The sequence below is a fragment of the Alexandromys fortis genome, unplaced genomic scaffold (genome assembly GCF_014885135.2).
Source record: "Alexandromys fortis isolate MF-2015 unplaced genomic scaffold, M_Fortis_MF-2015_v1.1 scaffold_89, whole genome shotgun sequence".
NCBI lineage: Eukaryota > Metazoa > Chordata > Mammalia > Rodentia > Cricetidae > Alexandromys > Alexandromys fortis.
In genome coordinates this window covers 625,412-642,221 of record NW_026067973.1, presented here as the reverse complement: position 1 = coordinate 642,221, position 16,810 = coordinate 625,412, and the positions used below count along the sequence as shown (strand labels likewise).

Genomic DNA, 16,810 nt, shown 5'->3' with positions numbered 1-16,810 from the left:
ATGTATGTAGGTGTATCATGTATGTGCCTGGTGCCCACAGAGGTCAGAAAAAGGCATTGACTCCCTCGGAACTGGCATTACAAATGGTCATAAAACTCCATATAGGTACTGGAAATTGAATCCAGGTCCTGAGGCAGAGCAATAGGGTGGCTGAAGATTTGAGAGTCACCCTTTTCTCATTTCCTTCTTTCTGTTCCGAGTCAGCATCTGACACAGTGTCACAGTGCACCATGGCTCGAGACTCAAGGCAGGGGGATGCTTAGATATTCTGTATTAGAACTTTCCAGAGTAACTCGTTTCCATTCTTTTCTTGTCCTAGTGACCAAACAGATCCTTTTAACCGTAGTCCCCTTACCATGGACCAGATCCGGCCAAACACAGAACTCAAAGAAAAAATCCAGCGGTGGCTCGCAGAGAGGAAACAACAAAAGGAGCAGCTTGAATAAATACTGTGAAGTAGACAACCCAAACTAGTGCCAGGGCGTAAAGAGTTGTTGGGGGGTCTCCCTTTCTGGCTCTGATCCTTTCCTTTTTCTTTCTTTCTTTAGTTTTGTTTTGTTCTTTTGGTTTTGGTTTATTTTATTCTTGTTGGTTTTCCTTTACTAAATTAGAAGTTTGTTCTTGTGCAAATTATGATAATTAAGATTCTTAAGACCTTGTCTCCCTGGCTTTCATGAAATCTCACAGCATCTTCACAAATCATCACTAATCTTGAGCCTTGATTTTCCTATTCCTCATTTCGTTTTCTATCCTAAATTGTAGTACATCCAACTACAAAAATGTCCTACCACTTTATTCTTTACCTTCCCAAGAACTGTTCAGACATTTTTTGGTGAGAACTGCGTTTAAGTCTATGATGTCAGCTGCTTCGGTGACAGCGGATAGTATCCAAACCCGTTATTCTGTGTATCTACTAGCTCCTGTCCCTGTCACAGTTCTGCAGTATCCCAGAGCAGCTTTCCAGATAAGTACAAATACCTTAGTGTGCATAGACTTTTGGCTGATGGATAAGATGGGGGGACCTTATACAGCTTCTGTTGGTATCTCTTAATTTTGTATTATCTTGTAACTTAAAGATACCATCACAGGCACTCCCATGAGATTGTCACCACCAAAAACTTAACTGCACAGTCTTAAAGAGTGACAGTAGTGGGTGAAGCATCCAGTAAGGGAAGAAGTAAAAAGCTGTTGGTGCCCTTTTTTATTTTGTGCCCCAAGAACTAGGCCTGGGTAAAATAGGCAATAAATAGTGTATCTATGAAGATGCTAATGCAGTATATCTCAGTGTGTATGTGTTACACACACAGATACTGTCTTTTTATTGGTCTCATATGACTTGAGTACCACATTATATTGTGTCCTCCATGATAAAATAAATATATGTGGTATGTGGCAATGTCTTCTCATATATTCATTCTAGTCAAGTAATATTGTGAGACTATAAAATGTATATAGCTAATGTTTGGGCTGTGACATGGCTCCTAAGAGCTGCTTCTAATCTAGCCTTAGTTTACCAATTAACAAAATAGAGATTGGAGCAAAGTCTTGTCCACAAGTCATTTTAAATATCCACGTAGCTCTGGGTAGTTAATAAGTGGTTTGATCCCACTTTAACCATTTTGCTTAACATGCCATGAGAGGCTCATGCCTGTATGGGATGTTTTTATATCAGTATCAGTCTCAGCCCAGAGGTGTAAAGGACAAGGAAATGGGATTGTGGCTTCCTTTAAAGAACATTACTATTAGCCACAGCCTTTCATATACAGAAGCAGTGTTGCAGGATTCAAACAGAAGTAGCTATAAGCAGTCCTTTGTGTATTTTCTGGTGGTGTCAACTGGCAAACCTCTGACCAGAGAGGCCTTCTCACTCTGCTGAGAAGTAAATGTTAGCTGTTGCCGTGCTTGTCTGAACAGGGAAGCCTAGGACACATTCGAAAATGCCAGATCCTTAAGACTCCATGCGCCCAGTTGACAGCATTGCTTTTCTTTAATCAGACTTCATTTTCTGTGTGTATTATTCTCCTTTCCCTCTCTGGGAATGACCTGCATTTGAAATTAGCTTCTACCTACTGCATTTATTTTTCCAAAGCTAATGTGGGAGGATGTTTTTGTTTAAAAAGAGGAGAGGCCGGAATTCTGCAGGTGAAAACTGGATGGAAATGGATACAAGACCTCAGAAGACAGCTGTTCCAGCAGCTTCCCAGCTGATCACCTCTATGCTGCCTCTATGTCTGTCTGTATTCTACTTCTGTATTCTACTTCTGAACTGAACCTTCAGATTGTAAGCCTTTTTTGGTGAGTTTGTGTTCTGTTTTGTTTCTGTGCTCTTCTGATACTTTTCTAAGAATGGCTGTGCACCACTGATGCTGCTGAATCCTTTGATCACAAAAGCACGTGTGTAGCTTAAGGCCACTATTGGTGAGGAAACCAAGTGTCCTCTGTGCCTCTTCCTTTCTGTGAACTCATTTAAAGACATCCAGAAAAAGGAATTCTGGAGACTACTGTCCTGTCCAACAGGACGCATACACGCACTTGCAGAGGAAAAGGGGTGTCTTGTCTGGAACTCAGCAGCAGCTATAAACCTGTTAAGACTTCCTGACATACCAAGTTTTACGTGATGATTTTGCTGGAGTACAAAAAGAAAGTGAAGACTTCGGTCAGCTCTGGCATTGCTCCTAACTCACCAAGAAGCTAATACTAAACTTGGAAAATTATTTAGGGTTTAAGCAGTTGTTTGTTTGTTTAATATGGCTTTCTATGGGTATGTGAAAATTGAAGGAAACTTGACAAGTAGTCTAATGGTGCCAGTTGCTGTTACTACCACACTCTACACAAGTTTCATTACTTTTTTTTTTTTGATTGTGGTTGCTGAGCTGCCATTGGGCAAAGCCTAAGACTGCTAGGTACCTTTACAAGCCAGGCTGATGCTGTACCATGCCACGTGAGGAAATAGTACACAGGATCTAATTGCGAAACTGGAAAAGAACTTACAGACAGAAAAATGGAGAACAAAACAGCAAAAAAAGTTGACTGAAATCAAATTCAATCAATATGACTTATATTTGAAACATTCCGGGAAGGTTACTTCTTGTCAAACTTGCCTGGGGGTGTTTGTTCAAACCTTGTATTTAATAAATGAGCACCTGACTTACTACCTTTTCTTTCCCTTTATTACAGTACTACAGTACTAAAAGCTGGCAACAGCCTAGTGTGATAGTGTATGCCTGTAATCCCAGCTACTAACTGATAGGAGGAACAGAGGACAAAGCCTGCTAGGGCCACCTAGTAAGTTCAAGGCCAGCCCAACTTAATTGTTTTATTATTTTGGCTTTTCAGGATAGGGTTTTCTATATCCCTGGCGACCCTGGAACTTGCTCTGTAGATCAGGCTGGCCTCAAACTTCCTGGGGTGCTCCACCACTTCCTGGCTCAAATTAATATTTAAAAGGGATGTAGCTCAATGGTAGAGAGCTTGCCTGGCATACACATTGCTAAATTCAAGCCCAGTACCACCACCACAGAAAGAAAAATCTAGTGACATTTCAAAAGTCCCTCTGAAAACCTAGAGGATTTTGCCACTCTCTCTAAGCAAGGTACTAGCAAATATGTGTAACCTGGCTGGCCTAATCCACCTCACATAGACCTCTAGAGGGACCCTGGGACTGTTCTCAGAAGAGTCTCAGTGAATCTTTTTTTTTTTCTTTTCTAAATTGCACCCTATGGCTTTACTTTATCTAGCCTAAACACCAGATCCTTTAATAATTTGCTACCATGTCCTCATCCCCTGTTTCTATACCTGTGACATGCAGGATCTCAGCCTGGTTTCATTTAACATTATCCTCTGCTCCAACATCTAAAGTACAGGCAACTGTTGGATGTTTAGATTGCTGCAACCACAAACCTGTGGGTTCTGCTACTGCCCAGTAACTCTTCAGTGTCTTTAAGGTGTTCTATCTAAAGCTTAGCCCTCACCTAGAATTCTCTCTCCTCCCATTTTCCTTTTACACTCAGGTGGCATCCGTCAGATTCCTCACTTTTCTCCCATCACTCCACTCAAGGAAAAGTTCCACCACTCTCAAACTAATTCCTCTCTCTTCTTTGCTGTCTTGAAGTTCTTGATGATTCCCCTTCTCAAGCTTCAGTTTATCCTGAGTTCCACATTCCCCTTGAGTTGTCTAACTTCTATTCTCTTCCATATTTCTTTGTCGATGCAATCTTGTTTCTGAGATTTTGGAATTCATTCTAGTTAATGTCACAGATATTCATACTGATAATTAGCTTGCCTTTTCTTTCCCAAAAATACATAGTCTTACCCTGTAGTCCAGACTGTCCTGAAACTCCCAATCCTCCAGGCTCCTAGATGCTGGAATAACATGGGTTTCACCACCCAAATTATCTTTCCTGCCTTAATTTGACATCAGTATCTAAGACAGTTTGTCTCTCTCTCATTAACATGCTCTTGACTCCTTAATCTCACTTCTGATCTTTCTACCTAACGCTCTCATCCGTTTTACTTCTAACATTTAGGCTTCTCCAGAACTTTTCTTGTTCTAATAAAATCTCACTTTCCTACACCTTTTTTTTCTGTCATATCAAAGTACCAGCCCTTTAGAATGTGTATGTTTTTTTACACATCAAGGCTCTCTAGGTCTTCAATATCAGCACCACGCCTACCTAATCTTATATTCTCTCTGTGCTTTATCTTACAACTCTGAGACGCCTTATATGACCATTTAGAAATCTGTCTTTAAGGGAACAATACCCAAAGCGTTTACTGAATTACAAAAATGCATGGCATACTGTGCACCCTCAGTACTTATGACCGTCTTCCTCCTGTCCTTATAGCTCCATGTGGCTTGTTTGAGAAACCGGAGTTGGATTCCAATTTTGATACTGGCTGCGGAGGAAAATGGGACTATAAAAGATCAATTAGCGGGGGGGGGGGGGGGGGCGCACGCCTTTAATCCCAGCACTCGGGAGGCAGAGGCAGGAGGATCTCTGGGAGTTCGAGGCCACCCTGGTCTACAGAGCGAGCTCCAGGACAGGCACAAAGCTACACAGAGGGATGGGGTATGTCAGTTAAAGAAGTGGTTCATTGGTTGGGTGAGTCTGGTGACTTGGGTTAGGTGACGCCTACACGGCCTCTTAAAGCTCCTTTTCAGCCTTAGACCTGCTATGTCTTTAAAACAAACATATCAGCCCACAAGACGCCCTCCAGCCTTAATTTTCTTGTTCTCTGAAAAACTACGAAACTGCCGCAAGCAAAGTGGAGAGGAAGCTAAGAAAATCAACAACGCATGCGCATTTCCTCACCTCAACTGTCTTCCTGGCCGCCATGACTGGCTGTCCCAAGCAATGCCTGTTTCCCGAGAAAAGTCATTATTCGCTACATGTTCTCTTGCCTCATCTATTCATATCTACATTTTATTTGTGCTGAACAAAATTAACTGGCTAATTAGATTCCACAAACACAGGAGGGATGCCTATATATTTTGAACAGGCACAGAGAGGGGCAGCCTGACCTTGGAACTGGGGCAGGGGGCCTGCCACGGGTCCTTCCGAGGGTGACTTTCAGCCGGCGGTTCGGGGAGACGGACCTTCCACCCTAGACCATGGCCAAGTTCGTCCGTAACTTCGCGGAGAAGGCCCCGGGGCTAGTATCCGGTGAGCGCGGCCGGGGGGGGGAAGGCTCGCGGGGGCTGGTGGGGGAGGGAGTGGGCACCCAGGGGCCCGCGGGCGTCGGCAGGGCCGTCCGGAGGCCCCCGTGAGGCTGCAACCTCGCCCGGCCTGCTCCCGGCTTCTTCGGGCCCTAGCCGCGCCCGGGAAGAGGGTCGTGTGAAGAAGCCCGGCTTCCCTCCGCCGCGAACGCCATGAGGCCCCCTTACCGTGCCCTGGAGACCTGGGAAGGGGACGGCGGAAACAGGGAAAAGTCGCGCGTCAGCCCTCCTTAGGTGGTCTGGCGAAGCATCTGGAAGTCATCAGAAATTTTCCAAGACCGGTAAGACCTTTGAAAGTTGTGTTTGCTTACCGTCTTGGTCGGATCCTAGAGAAGCCTGCGTCCGGCGAAGGGAAGTTGGAACGTAGGGATCAATGTCCCTGCCCCAGTCCGCATAGGTAGCGGTGCATGTCGGCAGTCGTCTTTGTCGTGGTGGCTTGGCTTCCGAGGGCTTGCTGTGTTTTGAACGCCTGGTAGACCGCCGTATCGCAAATGAACACTGAATAGTCACACGCCTGAGTAATATATTCTGTCAGTACCGTTCTCTTCTGAGCAGCAGATTATTCGTTGTATTTCTGAAACGGAAGGTGAAATTTACTTTTTTTTTTCTTTTCTGTATGTGTACTACACGTGGTTGAAGATCAGATTTTCAAATAGTTAAGATTCTAAATGTTCAGATAAAATATGAATAGAAAGCGAATTTTTAAAACTTGCTTCTGAGCTTATTTTGCTGTGTTTGGACGCTTAGTAATTCGTTCCCTCCTCCCCTTCATAAGCAGCCAAACAATATTGAGCTATTGAGGACCGCAGAGTGCCAGACTCTAAATACAGGCCTGCCTCCTACAGAACACTAACTAATGGGCTGGTAAGCCGTCTTCCACATTCCCAAAGCATTTCTTGTTTTAGCTTTCCTTTTACTAAGATCGTCACGCTATCTGTTGCAAACCGTTAGGATTTTTACATCAATACACCTAGAAGGCTTGACGCTTGGACTTTGGTGGTTTGAGGTGCGATTTTTAATATTTCATAGAGAATTTCTTTTCCTAACAGTATGATTTTTGCATCATTTAGATAGCTTGTATTCAGGAATTTAAAACTGGCTTTGTTGATAAAATCAAAAATAAAACCCATTACCAACGTTATCTTTTGTCATACAACACATACCTCTTTCTACTATTGTGAGTAGTTGAAAGGTAATTTGCTCTCCAGACATACTGACAGGAGCTCTGATGGGGCCGGAATATCAGGTGGATTTCGCTCTACAGCATAGGCTGCTGTATTAAATGTGACTAATCTCCCGTTCCCCAGGCTATGTAGCTTTATCATCGGATCTCCCCAGGAAGGTCAGCATCTGGTTTCTCTCCCCTTCACTAAGCTGGGGATCTTATTTGGGTTTCACCAGTTTTTCCATTAATCTTTCACTTCTAGGTCCCAGTCCAGGGTATTACCTTACTGATTAGTTGTTGGTCTCCAGGCTCCCCTTTCTTAGGTCTGATCTTTCAAGATTCAGCAACTTTGAGGTATCTGTCTAGATATCCTGAAGAATGTTGCCCAAACTGGTCATCTTGAGTTTCTCTGCTGATTAGTCTGGACATAGGGATTTTGAGAAGAACAGCAGAAATGAATTGCCCTGATCACATATCAGGAGGCTCAAGATACTCAGACCCATCTCTTTTTTGGTTTTTCAAGACAGGGTTTCCCTGTGTAAGTTAGCTATCCTGGAACTGGCTCTGTAGACCAGGCTGACCTCAAACTCAGATCCATCCTCCTGCCTCTGCTTCCCAAGTGCTGGAATTAAAGACATGAAACACAACTGCCTAGGCCATACCCATCTCCTGATCTAATAAGATCTCCCACTGCTAACCAGTTGTTTTGGACAGCTCCATACATTTATATAATGAATTTTAGTCCTTTTCATATACACACCATTCCCCCTCCCTCTCCTAGACTTCTCAGCAAGTCCACCTCCTACATTCACCCCCACTCCAAAAAAAAGAACGTTATTTTTACAATGATTTAATGGTGATGACAGCCTTATGTCTTCTTTTGTGTCTATACCCATTCTTTAGAAGCCAGTAACCAGAGCAGGAGGGTTTTCTGTTAGAGTGGTGGATGGATCCATCGTCTACATAGATCAAGTGGAATTCTGTGAGAAAGATCTGTCTCCATTTCTTTCTTCTTCTTTTTTCCCATTTATTTTTTTTCAGTTGTACATTGCACTGGCTCATTTAAATTTATTCCATGCTTCTCATATCTAATTATGTGTCATTTATTGCTGAGATTGTGCCAGCCGTGGCCATCTGTAGATCTTTTAAGTTGGCGCCTCTGCCCCTTAACATGCCTCATCTTTTTGGTTCTACATGATGATGACTCTATTTCTCGGCCCAGCCTTAGGATTGGCCATTTCTCCAAGAAGCCCTAGTTCCTTTTATTAAACAATGGAATTACAAATTACCATTTAGGTATTGGGCTTTTTTCTTGCTGCTAGAGTATTTTTAAAGTTGACAGTTTCATTTGCTGTGGTAAACACCATAGCCAAAAGCAGTTGGGGAGGAAAGGGTGTGTTTCATCTTTACAGTGTGAAATCCATCATCCAGGGAAATCAGGGCAGGAACCTAGAGCCAGCTTCTGAGGCAGAGACCAAGGAGGAGTGCTGCTTGCTCCCCATGGCTTGTTCAACCTACTTGTTTTGGTTTGGTTTTTTGGTTGTTTGTTTCTGAAACAGGGTTTCCTCTGTGTTGCTCTGGCTGTCCTGGAACCCACTCTGCCTCCCAAGTGCTGGAATTAAAGGTGTTTGCCGCCGCCACCCTACTCAGACTGCCTTTTTAGACCTCCAGCCCAGGGGTGGCACCATCCTGAGTGAGCTGGACCCTCTCACATCACTCACCAATCAAGATGCCCCTTCTTAGTTGAGGTTCCTTCTTACCAAATGACTCTAGCTTGTTTCAAGTTGACACAAAATTAGCCAACACAACAGATATTCAGACACATACTTATATTCGCATATTAGTCTGTATAGATAAATAAATGGTGGTAGAGATGGCTCGGTAGTTAAGAGCACTTCTTGCTCTTGCAGTTTCCTTTTTGTTTGTTTTTCTTTTTTTATTTATTTTATTATGTATACAGTGTTCTGTCTGCATTTATCTATGCAGGCCAGAAGAGGGCACCATATCTCATTATATAATGATTATGAGCCACCATATAGGTGCTGGGAATTGAACTCAAGACCTGGGAGAGCAGCCAGTGCTCTTCTTAACCTCTGAGCCACCTCTCCAACCCTGTTTTTTGTTTTTCCACACAGGGTTTCTCTGTGTAACTCTGGCTATCCTGGAACTCACTATGTAGATCAGGCTGGCCTCAAACTCAGAGATTTATCTCTGACTCCAAAGTGCTGTGAAAGGCATGTGCTACCACCACCCAGTTGCCTTTACAGTTTCTATATGTTTCTCTCCTCAGTTTGTGTGTCTCTGTCTCTCTTTGCTACAACTTTAGTCCAGATATTTATTTGCATGTGCTCTACCACTAAGCTACATCTCCACACTCTGCTGATTTCATCATTACTTCTCCTACTGAGTTCATTGATGTGAAATAGTGAACACATCAAGGAATTTTGGCTTATGATTCTAGGGAATTTCTAGCAGATTTAGGGGTTTGGTTGATTGATTGGTTTGGTCTTTCAAGACAGGGTTTCTCTGTTTAGCCGTGGCTGTCCTGGAACTCTCTTTGTAGACCAGGCTGGCATTGAACTCACAGAGATCTTCTTGCCTCTGCTTCCTGACTGCTGAGATCAAAGGTGTGCTCCACCACCACCCAGTATAGTCTAGTTTCAATTTCTGTTACCAATACATGTAAATTTTTTTTTATTATGAGTGTAGTTTTGAAAGGGGGTGTAACTGTGCTCTGGTGAAAGAGAGTTAATCTAGCACATATTGCTAAGGGTATCAAAAATGGATACTAAGTGATATGATTTCATCTGGACTTGTGGCCAATATCGTGATGAGCTTCAATCTTACTATTAAAGGATGTTGTTCTATGTAGCTTCTTACCCTTCTGGACTCCTTCTTTTCAAATACGGTGTTTCTACTAAGAAAAATGAATAAATTGCTTTGTCTTTGTTTTCAAATTAGGGACCAGTAACTTTATAGTTAATTAGATTTGCCATTCAGAGGTGAGTAAATACTAGCTGGCCACTATGAATCCTAGCACAGTTGACTGCTTAGAGCTTCTGTCGGTTGAGTGGCCCTGTGACACAGGTGTTCTGCATCTTTAAAAGCTTCTTGTTACCAGGGAGCAGCAGCTCTGACTTTTCACACCCACTGCACATTCACTCCAAGCAGCGAGTGGATGTGATACATAAATAAATATTTGTGTCCAGCCCACACATCTGCTTCTTTCGATCTCTAGTGAGTTCATCCTGGGTTTTTTGTTTTGTTATGTTTTGTTTTCCAGCTGCTGTAACTTACTCGAAGCCTCGATTGGCCACATTTTGGCAATACGCCAAGGTTGAGCTGGTTCCCCCAACCCCTGCTGAACTCCCTGCAGCTATTCAGAGTGCGAAAAAAATAATTCAAAGTGCTAAAACTGGTAGCTTCAAACATCTTACGGTTAAGGTAACTATGGGCTGTGAAAAAAATATGTTTGTGACAGAAAATGTCTTTATTGGGGAATTTTTCCAATTCTTTTGGTTAATATATCTATTTCCCAATAAAGTAGAATCCAACATAATGAGAGATAATCTTTTTTGGCTGCTAAGAAATTTTGTAATCTGTATAGAAATAATTCAGCTAATTCTTTGTCTTGGTCTAGTTTTGGTCTTAGAGCATAAAGGTGAGCATCTCGAATAAGTGGCAGCCTTGATTTCCTTCCTAATATTAGTATAGTATAATCTGATGGCTGCCTTTGTTGGGTTGTTTTTTGTTTTTGTTAGTTTGGTTTGGTTTTGTCCTAGAATTATCCCTATTTCAGCTAAAAATAAATAAAAATAAAAAAATAAAAACCTCTAGAACAAAAATACTAAAATATGGGTTTTCAAATTGCATGTATGTTAAAGGCCACAAGAATTGGAATTTGACTTTTAAGTTTCAGTTTTAGTAACTGCTGGAGCTAGAGCCCTCACCTGGGGAGTGGGTGACAGGAGGCTTCTAGTGGCCTCTGGCATAACCGAAGGGAAAATGACCTCCAGAAAGGCCCCTATTGATGGTAGCAAAAGCATCTAAGTAGTTTTCCAAGTAAGAGTTTCTAGATCCTAGTTTGTGTTTGAATGAAACAGTGCTTTCTAGAACCATATGTGGGGTTTTTTTCCTCTCTCTTCAAGGACTTAGAACAATACTTGGAAAGAATTAAACCAAATAATAGTAAATAAAAATGAAGAAAATGAGGTGTAAAAGAGAAGAAGACAGAGTTCTTCATCTTTGATGGACAGAAGTGTCTGTTCAGAGACAAGCCTTCCTATGAGTGCCCTGTCTGATGTTTGAGCCACTTCCAGGATGTGGGTTGTTTTAGAGCCCATAAAGTGTCTCATAAAGTAATAATGAAAGGGTTAAGTCAGTTCAGGTCTTTAAAAATTCCTTTGAAAGAATTTATAAGCCCAGGCCCATTTGGCTTACAAAATTGAAAGTTCAAGGTTCTCAGAAGTTGAACATTGAACATCAGTAATTCCTGACTTTGGCTAAAACTCTTCTGTAGTTTTGAATAGTATCCTTATGTTCTCTGTCAATCTGAGAGAATAGTTTCAAATATGTGTTGGGTTTTTTATTTGTTTGTTTATTTTTTAAAGTATCTTAAAATTTGTGCTTTCTCTTTTCCAGGAAGCTGTGCTGAATGGTTTGGTGGCCACTGAGGTGTGGATGTGGTTTTATGTCGGAGAGATCATAGGCAAACGTGGCATCGTTGGCTATGATGTGTGAAGACTGACCTTCACATCTGATTTTATTTGAGTTCTTTCAATATTCTTGGACCACATGTAATGAGACTGCTATCTGAATAAAATACCAACTGTCAAATAGCAGTGTTTCTCTGTCAAGTACTATATAGGCGGTCACAGTTTTTCCTTTTCTGATAGTAAGTTGTGTTGTCTTTGGCCTTGTTACATTGGTACAAGTTTGAGTGTGTGTCTGTTTAACCTGCAATTAGAAAAGATGAGTGTGTGTGCGTGTGTGTGTGTGTGTGTGTGTGTTACATAATACATGATGATACAGTTTTAATTCAGGTTTAAAACATTCTGCAAGCATAGTGGCCCACATCTGTAGGCTTAGCCATTGGGAGGTAGAGTTGGGAGATTCGAAGACAGGTTTGTCTACATAGTTCCAGGCAGCCATAGTTATACAATGAAACTCTTATCTTTAAAAAGAGAGACACCAAAAATTTAAGCAGATGTAAGTGGCATATACCAACAACTGAAAAGACTGAATGAAATAAGATCACTTGAATCAAGGAGTTCAAGACCAGCCTGATCATATAATATAATGAGACTTTGTCTCAAAAGGAGATATGGGGGAGAGACAGGAGTTTAAGGTCAGCTTGGGCTATATGAGATCGCATCTCAAAAATAATAATTACAAAAAAGAAAATTGGATTATTTGTCTTAATTCTGTAAAAGTGTTGGGGGTGCTTGTCAATTTGAATATTTGCCTCAAGCAAAAATAGTAGGGGGTAGTAGTCTTAGACATGTTTATAATAACTTTGACAGTAAAGCAAGGTGGAAGAGCTATGTAATGGGATGGTCTGGTGTGGTGGCATACTCCTCTTATTCCAGCTCTTATGAGGCAGAAGCAGGCGGATCTTTGAGTTCAAAGCTTTCCTGGTCTGTGTACCTAGTGCTAGAACAGCCAGGATTATGTAGATAGGCCCTGTCTCTCCCTTTAAAAGAAAAAATCTAACTGGGACTTCTCGCATTCATCTGGTTTTATGACTTTAGTAGCTTTTCAAGATACAGTAGATAACAATTAGGACAGTGTCCTCCAAGAGTAAGTGGTGGATTATAGCCTGAAGTAAGCAGTGATTAGCATCAGTTTGTCTGGATGGAAGAGGGGTACTGATCAGCACTGCCTTCTGCTGCAGCCTGACGTCTCTGCTTGGGTGAGGGGTGTTTCTAACCCATTCCTAATTGTTACAGCTGCTCATAAGCAAGGTTGCTGTACATTTCTTGTAAAGCATATAGTCTACAGTACAATAGTGTTCAGCTTTTGTCCTCTTGATCCCACATTTGTAGCCTGCATTTGCAACAGTGCTCCTATACCCTAATTAAGAAACAGCACGGCTTTTCTAGAGATAACAAGGTCACTGTGGAGACTGCTACTCTTCCAAAATATGAAGTGGTGTTCAGCAACTTATGCAGGAACACAAGTAATCAAAACTGAAACCACCCTGTTTCCAGAAGTATCCGTCGTATAGGTTGCATCAAAGTGAAGGACTGCCAAGTACTTCTGTGGTGGTTTAGGGGAATTTCTCTTCCATGTACATGACTAGTAAAACCAGGCGAAACACACAACAGAGCTGTGAAGTCAGTCAGTGCCTGCTGTAGCTCACAAAAGTTCGTGCTACGTAATGCTCCTTTTTTAAGCAACAGTCACACCAGAAGGCCCTCAGCTTCTACTCCACTACTTCCTCCTTTACCCTACAGCACACCTCTGTCTGACTATCTGTGTCTAGAATCCCTTAGATTAGAATAGCAGTGGGCTGCTGTAGTCATTGCTGGATTTCACCAGTCTGCTTGCCTTCAGTGCCTCCACATACCTTACCTCCTAGCAGAAAACTGTATGGGTTTCGTGAAAGTTGTGAATGCTGAGTGCTTTTTGTTGTTGTAGTTCAGTTGTTGATGTGTATCGCCTAAGTTCCAAGAACTTCCTAGACATAGAAACCTGTTCAAGACTCTTCCCTCTTCTGGGAGCCCAGTCTGGTCTTTAGATGAGAACAGAGGAAGATGCATTTGAAAGAGGCTAACGCATACTACTTTGAGAAGTTGGGTCAAGAGAGAACTGGAGATAACCTAAAATAAACCAGGGAGGCACACTTGCTCTCAATTACACCACTCAAGACTGAGGCAAGAGGTTCAAGAGTACAAGGCTAGACTAGGCTACTTAGAGCCCCTGCCAAACCAGGAGAATATAAGAAGGGAGTAAGGTATGGGACAACCACAAAGCTAGTCTGTGGTGAAAAATAGGTGTGCACCTGTAATGCCAACAGGGAAAATGGAACAGGACAATCAAAGGTTAAGCCTGAAGGCTCATCTGGAGCACTGGCTGATCTCTTCCTAGAAAACCCAGGTTCAAATCCCAGCACCCTCATGGCAGCTAACAACCATCTCTTAACTCCAGGTCCAGGGAATCCAGTGCCCACTTCTGGCCTCTGGGCACCAGGCATACACATAGTGAGCAGACATACATGCAATGTAGGTGCAACACCCATACACAAAAAAATTATAGATACATAGATAGACAGATTTGTTCTTTGAGACAGGCTTTTTCTGTGTAACAGCCCTGGCCATCCTGGAGCTCACTTTGTAGACCAGGCTGGCAGATGGATCTCTTGAGTTTGAAGCCAGCCTGGTCTACCGAGTGAGTTCCAGGACAGCCAGAGCTGTTAGACACAGAAACCCTCACCAGAGAAGCACAGAAAAAGCAACACAGCTGAAATTTCTGGCACAGTGGGCACTGTGGAAGAGAACAGTATGTCTGAAGTAGTGGACGGGACAGGAGTAAGGGGTAAAGCCAGAATGTTGAGAACATGAAACACCTTTTATGCCATATTGAGAATTTCTCTGCCTGGTTGTATCCAGCAGCCGGATATGCTGAGATTCTTAAGCAGAAGGGTCATGGGGCCAGCCTGGCTATTCCGTGGAGCCAGAAAGAGGACTCAGTGGGTAAAGCTACTTGCCACCAAACCTGATACTTAAATTCAAGTCCCTGGAACACACATGGTTAAGGAGAGAAGCAGCTCCTGCGAGGTGTCCACTGACCTTCACATGTGCCCAGCCATACCCGTCTGCCAATACAATTTCTTTTTAGGAAAAGGATTTGATCAGGACTGAGATGTGCAGCTCAGTTGGCAGATTTCTTGCCTGGCACACACAAGGCCTTGGGCTCAATTCTTAGCATTGCATAAACCAGGCCTGTGACACGTGGCCTATAATCCCAGCACTTGAGAGGTTGAGGGAAGATCTCTGAATTTGAAGGCAGACTAGTCTAGAGAGCCAGTTCCAGGGCAGACTCCAAAGCTACAGAGAAATTCTGTCTCAAAAACAAAACAAAACAAACACATAATGTCAGTAAACAGCAAAGACTTTTTGTTGAGTCTTGCTTTGCTTTTTTGCAGACTTTATGTGTAGGAATGTTTTGCCTTCAAGTACTTATGTGCACCAAATGTGTGCCTGGTGCTCAAGGAGGTCTAAAAGAGAGTGTTGGATTTCCTGGAACTGGGGTTACAAATGGTTGGAGCCACCATACTGGTGCCAGGAACCAAGTGCTCTTAACTGCTTGTCATCTCTCCAGCCTCAGACTCTCATTATTTTAAGAGTAATGTGAAGGCAAACAATGCTGCACACACGGAATCCCAACACTTCAGAGGCAGAGGCCAGCTAGGGCTACAAAACAGAGACCCCTGGGAAAGCAACCCCTAGGGGTAGAGCACCTGCCTCGTATGAACAAGGCCCTGGGTTTGATCACCAGTGCTGCCAACAGAGACAGGAGAAGAGAGAGAGTGTGTGTGGGTGTGTGCGCGCATGTGCGTATGTAACCAGGTAGCCTCGACTGGCATTGAGCTCACTATGGTAGATGAGCTGATGTGGAACTCTCAGAGATCCTCCTGCCTCAGCCTCTGCCTCCCGAGTGCTGGGTTTAAAGTTGTGTGCCACCACCACCCAACTAGCTGTTTATATTTTTAAAACACTTGTACTGACTCTCATTTAACCTCCCACTTTCTTTAAGACGCATTACATTTAGAATTTACCCTCCTAACAGATCAAAGGTCGAGCTCTGAGCAGGGGCAACAATGAGGACTGGCTAGGACTTGTGGGTAGTAAGGAAGGAAGCACGAATGGGGTCCATGCAGCGGTGCTCCGCTGCAGTCTGTCCCAGCCACGCTCACGATCCCCGCTAGACCAATGCCCCCGAGGTGTGTTTCCATAGATCATCCTGCTTTCCTGCTGCTTCAACTCTGTTTTGAGCCACTTTCAAGCTACGCCAAGATTTATTGCCCCTTAGGCAGCAATCTTCCTAACCCTAAATACCATATAGCTTTGTGGGACTTCTTATCCCTTAATTAGCTTGATTTTCATTTCTACAAGGACGCGAATTGCCCTGACTGTGCCGTCTGGTGATGAGGACCAGCACAGTGCACCAGGGACACGCCATAGCAGTGTTCTTTCCTGTACCCACACAGAAGCCCCCACACTAATTAGCACACTGCACGCATGGCCCTTGGCAATCTATCTTTGGCTTTGCCTTAATCCCATTTTCAGCTTCCAAATATTGTTTGGTCACATGGTTTCTAATCAGTTCTCATAAAAACACCACTTTAAAATATTAAGTCATGTGATTGTCTACTACTGCCTATGGTTGCCTCCGGATCACCAGATCATCCCCTTTTTCTCTTGCCCATTTTGTCTCCTGGTTCATTATCACTCTTTTAACAGTGGCTCTGAGCCTCCTAACACTGCGATCCTTCAATACAGTTCCTCATGTCATGGTGCCTTCAGCCAGAAAATTACTTGGTTGCTGTTTCCTAACTGTAATTTTACTACTGTCAGGAATCGTAATGTAAATATCTGATGTGTAGGATGTCTGATATGTGACACACCTCCCATGAGGGGTCACGACCCACAGGTTGAGAACCACTGCTATACTACTTGGCAATTTCAACATAGGTGTGGGGCATTGGTTTCCAAACAATGGTCCCTGGACCACAGTAGCATCACTTTTACCAAGAATACTTTTAGGGGGCTGGAAAGATGGCTCAGAGGTTAAGAGCATTGCCTGCTCTTCCAAAGGTCCTAAGTTCAATTCCCAGCAACCACATGGTGGCTCACAACCATCTGTAATGGGGTCTGGTGCCCTCTTCTGGCCTGCAGGCATACACACTGACAGAATATTGTATACAT

General features: G+C 43.0%; 3 protein-coding genes across 3 annotated transcripts in view; 2 read left to right on the top strand and 1 right to left on the bottom strand.

Annotated features, from left to right (window-relative positions):
- Positions 1–3,152, top strand: part of Ube4a (ubiquitination factor E4A) — a 41,865-nt gene extending 38,713 nt beyond the window's left edge. Inside the window, exon 20 of the mRNA XM_050156321.1 lies at positions 320–3,152. Coding sequence (XP_050012278.1) covers positions 320–446 — 127 coding nt within the window. The 3' untranslated portion in view covers positions 447–3,152. The remainder of the gene's footprint in view (positions 1–319) is intronic.
- The window catches only part of LOC126510032 (phosphatidylinositol N-acetylglucosaminyltransferase subunit A-like), a 42,206-nt gene extending 32,027 nt beyond the window's left edge, over positions 1–10,179 (bottom strand). Inside the window, exon 1 of the mRNA XM_050156324.1 lies at positions 6,028–10,179. The gene's annotated coding sequence lies outside the window, so the exon portion shown is untranslated. The remainder of the gene's footprint in view (positions 1–6,027) is intronic.
- On the top strand, positions 5,500–11,743 carry Atp5mg (ATP synthase membrane subunit g). Its single transcript, XM_050156331.1, has 3 exons — positions 5,500–5,663; positions 10,165–10,325; positions 11,523–11,743. Exons 1-3 carry the CDS (start codon positions 5,612–5,614, stop codon positions 11,619–11,621), a joined length of 312 nt encoding a protein of 103 aa, XP_050012288.1. The 5' UTR covers positions 5,500–5,611; the 3' UTR covers positions 11,622–11,743.
- Positions 11,744–16,810: the final 5,067 nt, after the last annotated feature.

Bases quoted from the DNA above. Each gene is read 5' to 3' on its own strand.
- Atp5mg (XM_050156331.1), top strand. From the start codon at position 5,612: ATGGCCAAGTTCGTCCGTAACTTCGCGGAGAAGGCCCCGGGGCTAGTA. The intron at 5,664-10,164 runs GTGAGCGCGGCC...TTTGTTTTCCAG, and splicing joins GGCCCCGGGGCTAGTATCCG to CTGCTGTAACTTACTCGAAG. The intron at 10,326-11,522 runs GTAACTATGGGC...TCTCTTTTCCAG, and splicing joins TCAAACATCTTACGGTTAAG to GAAGCTGTGCTGAATGGTTT.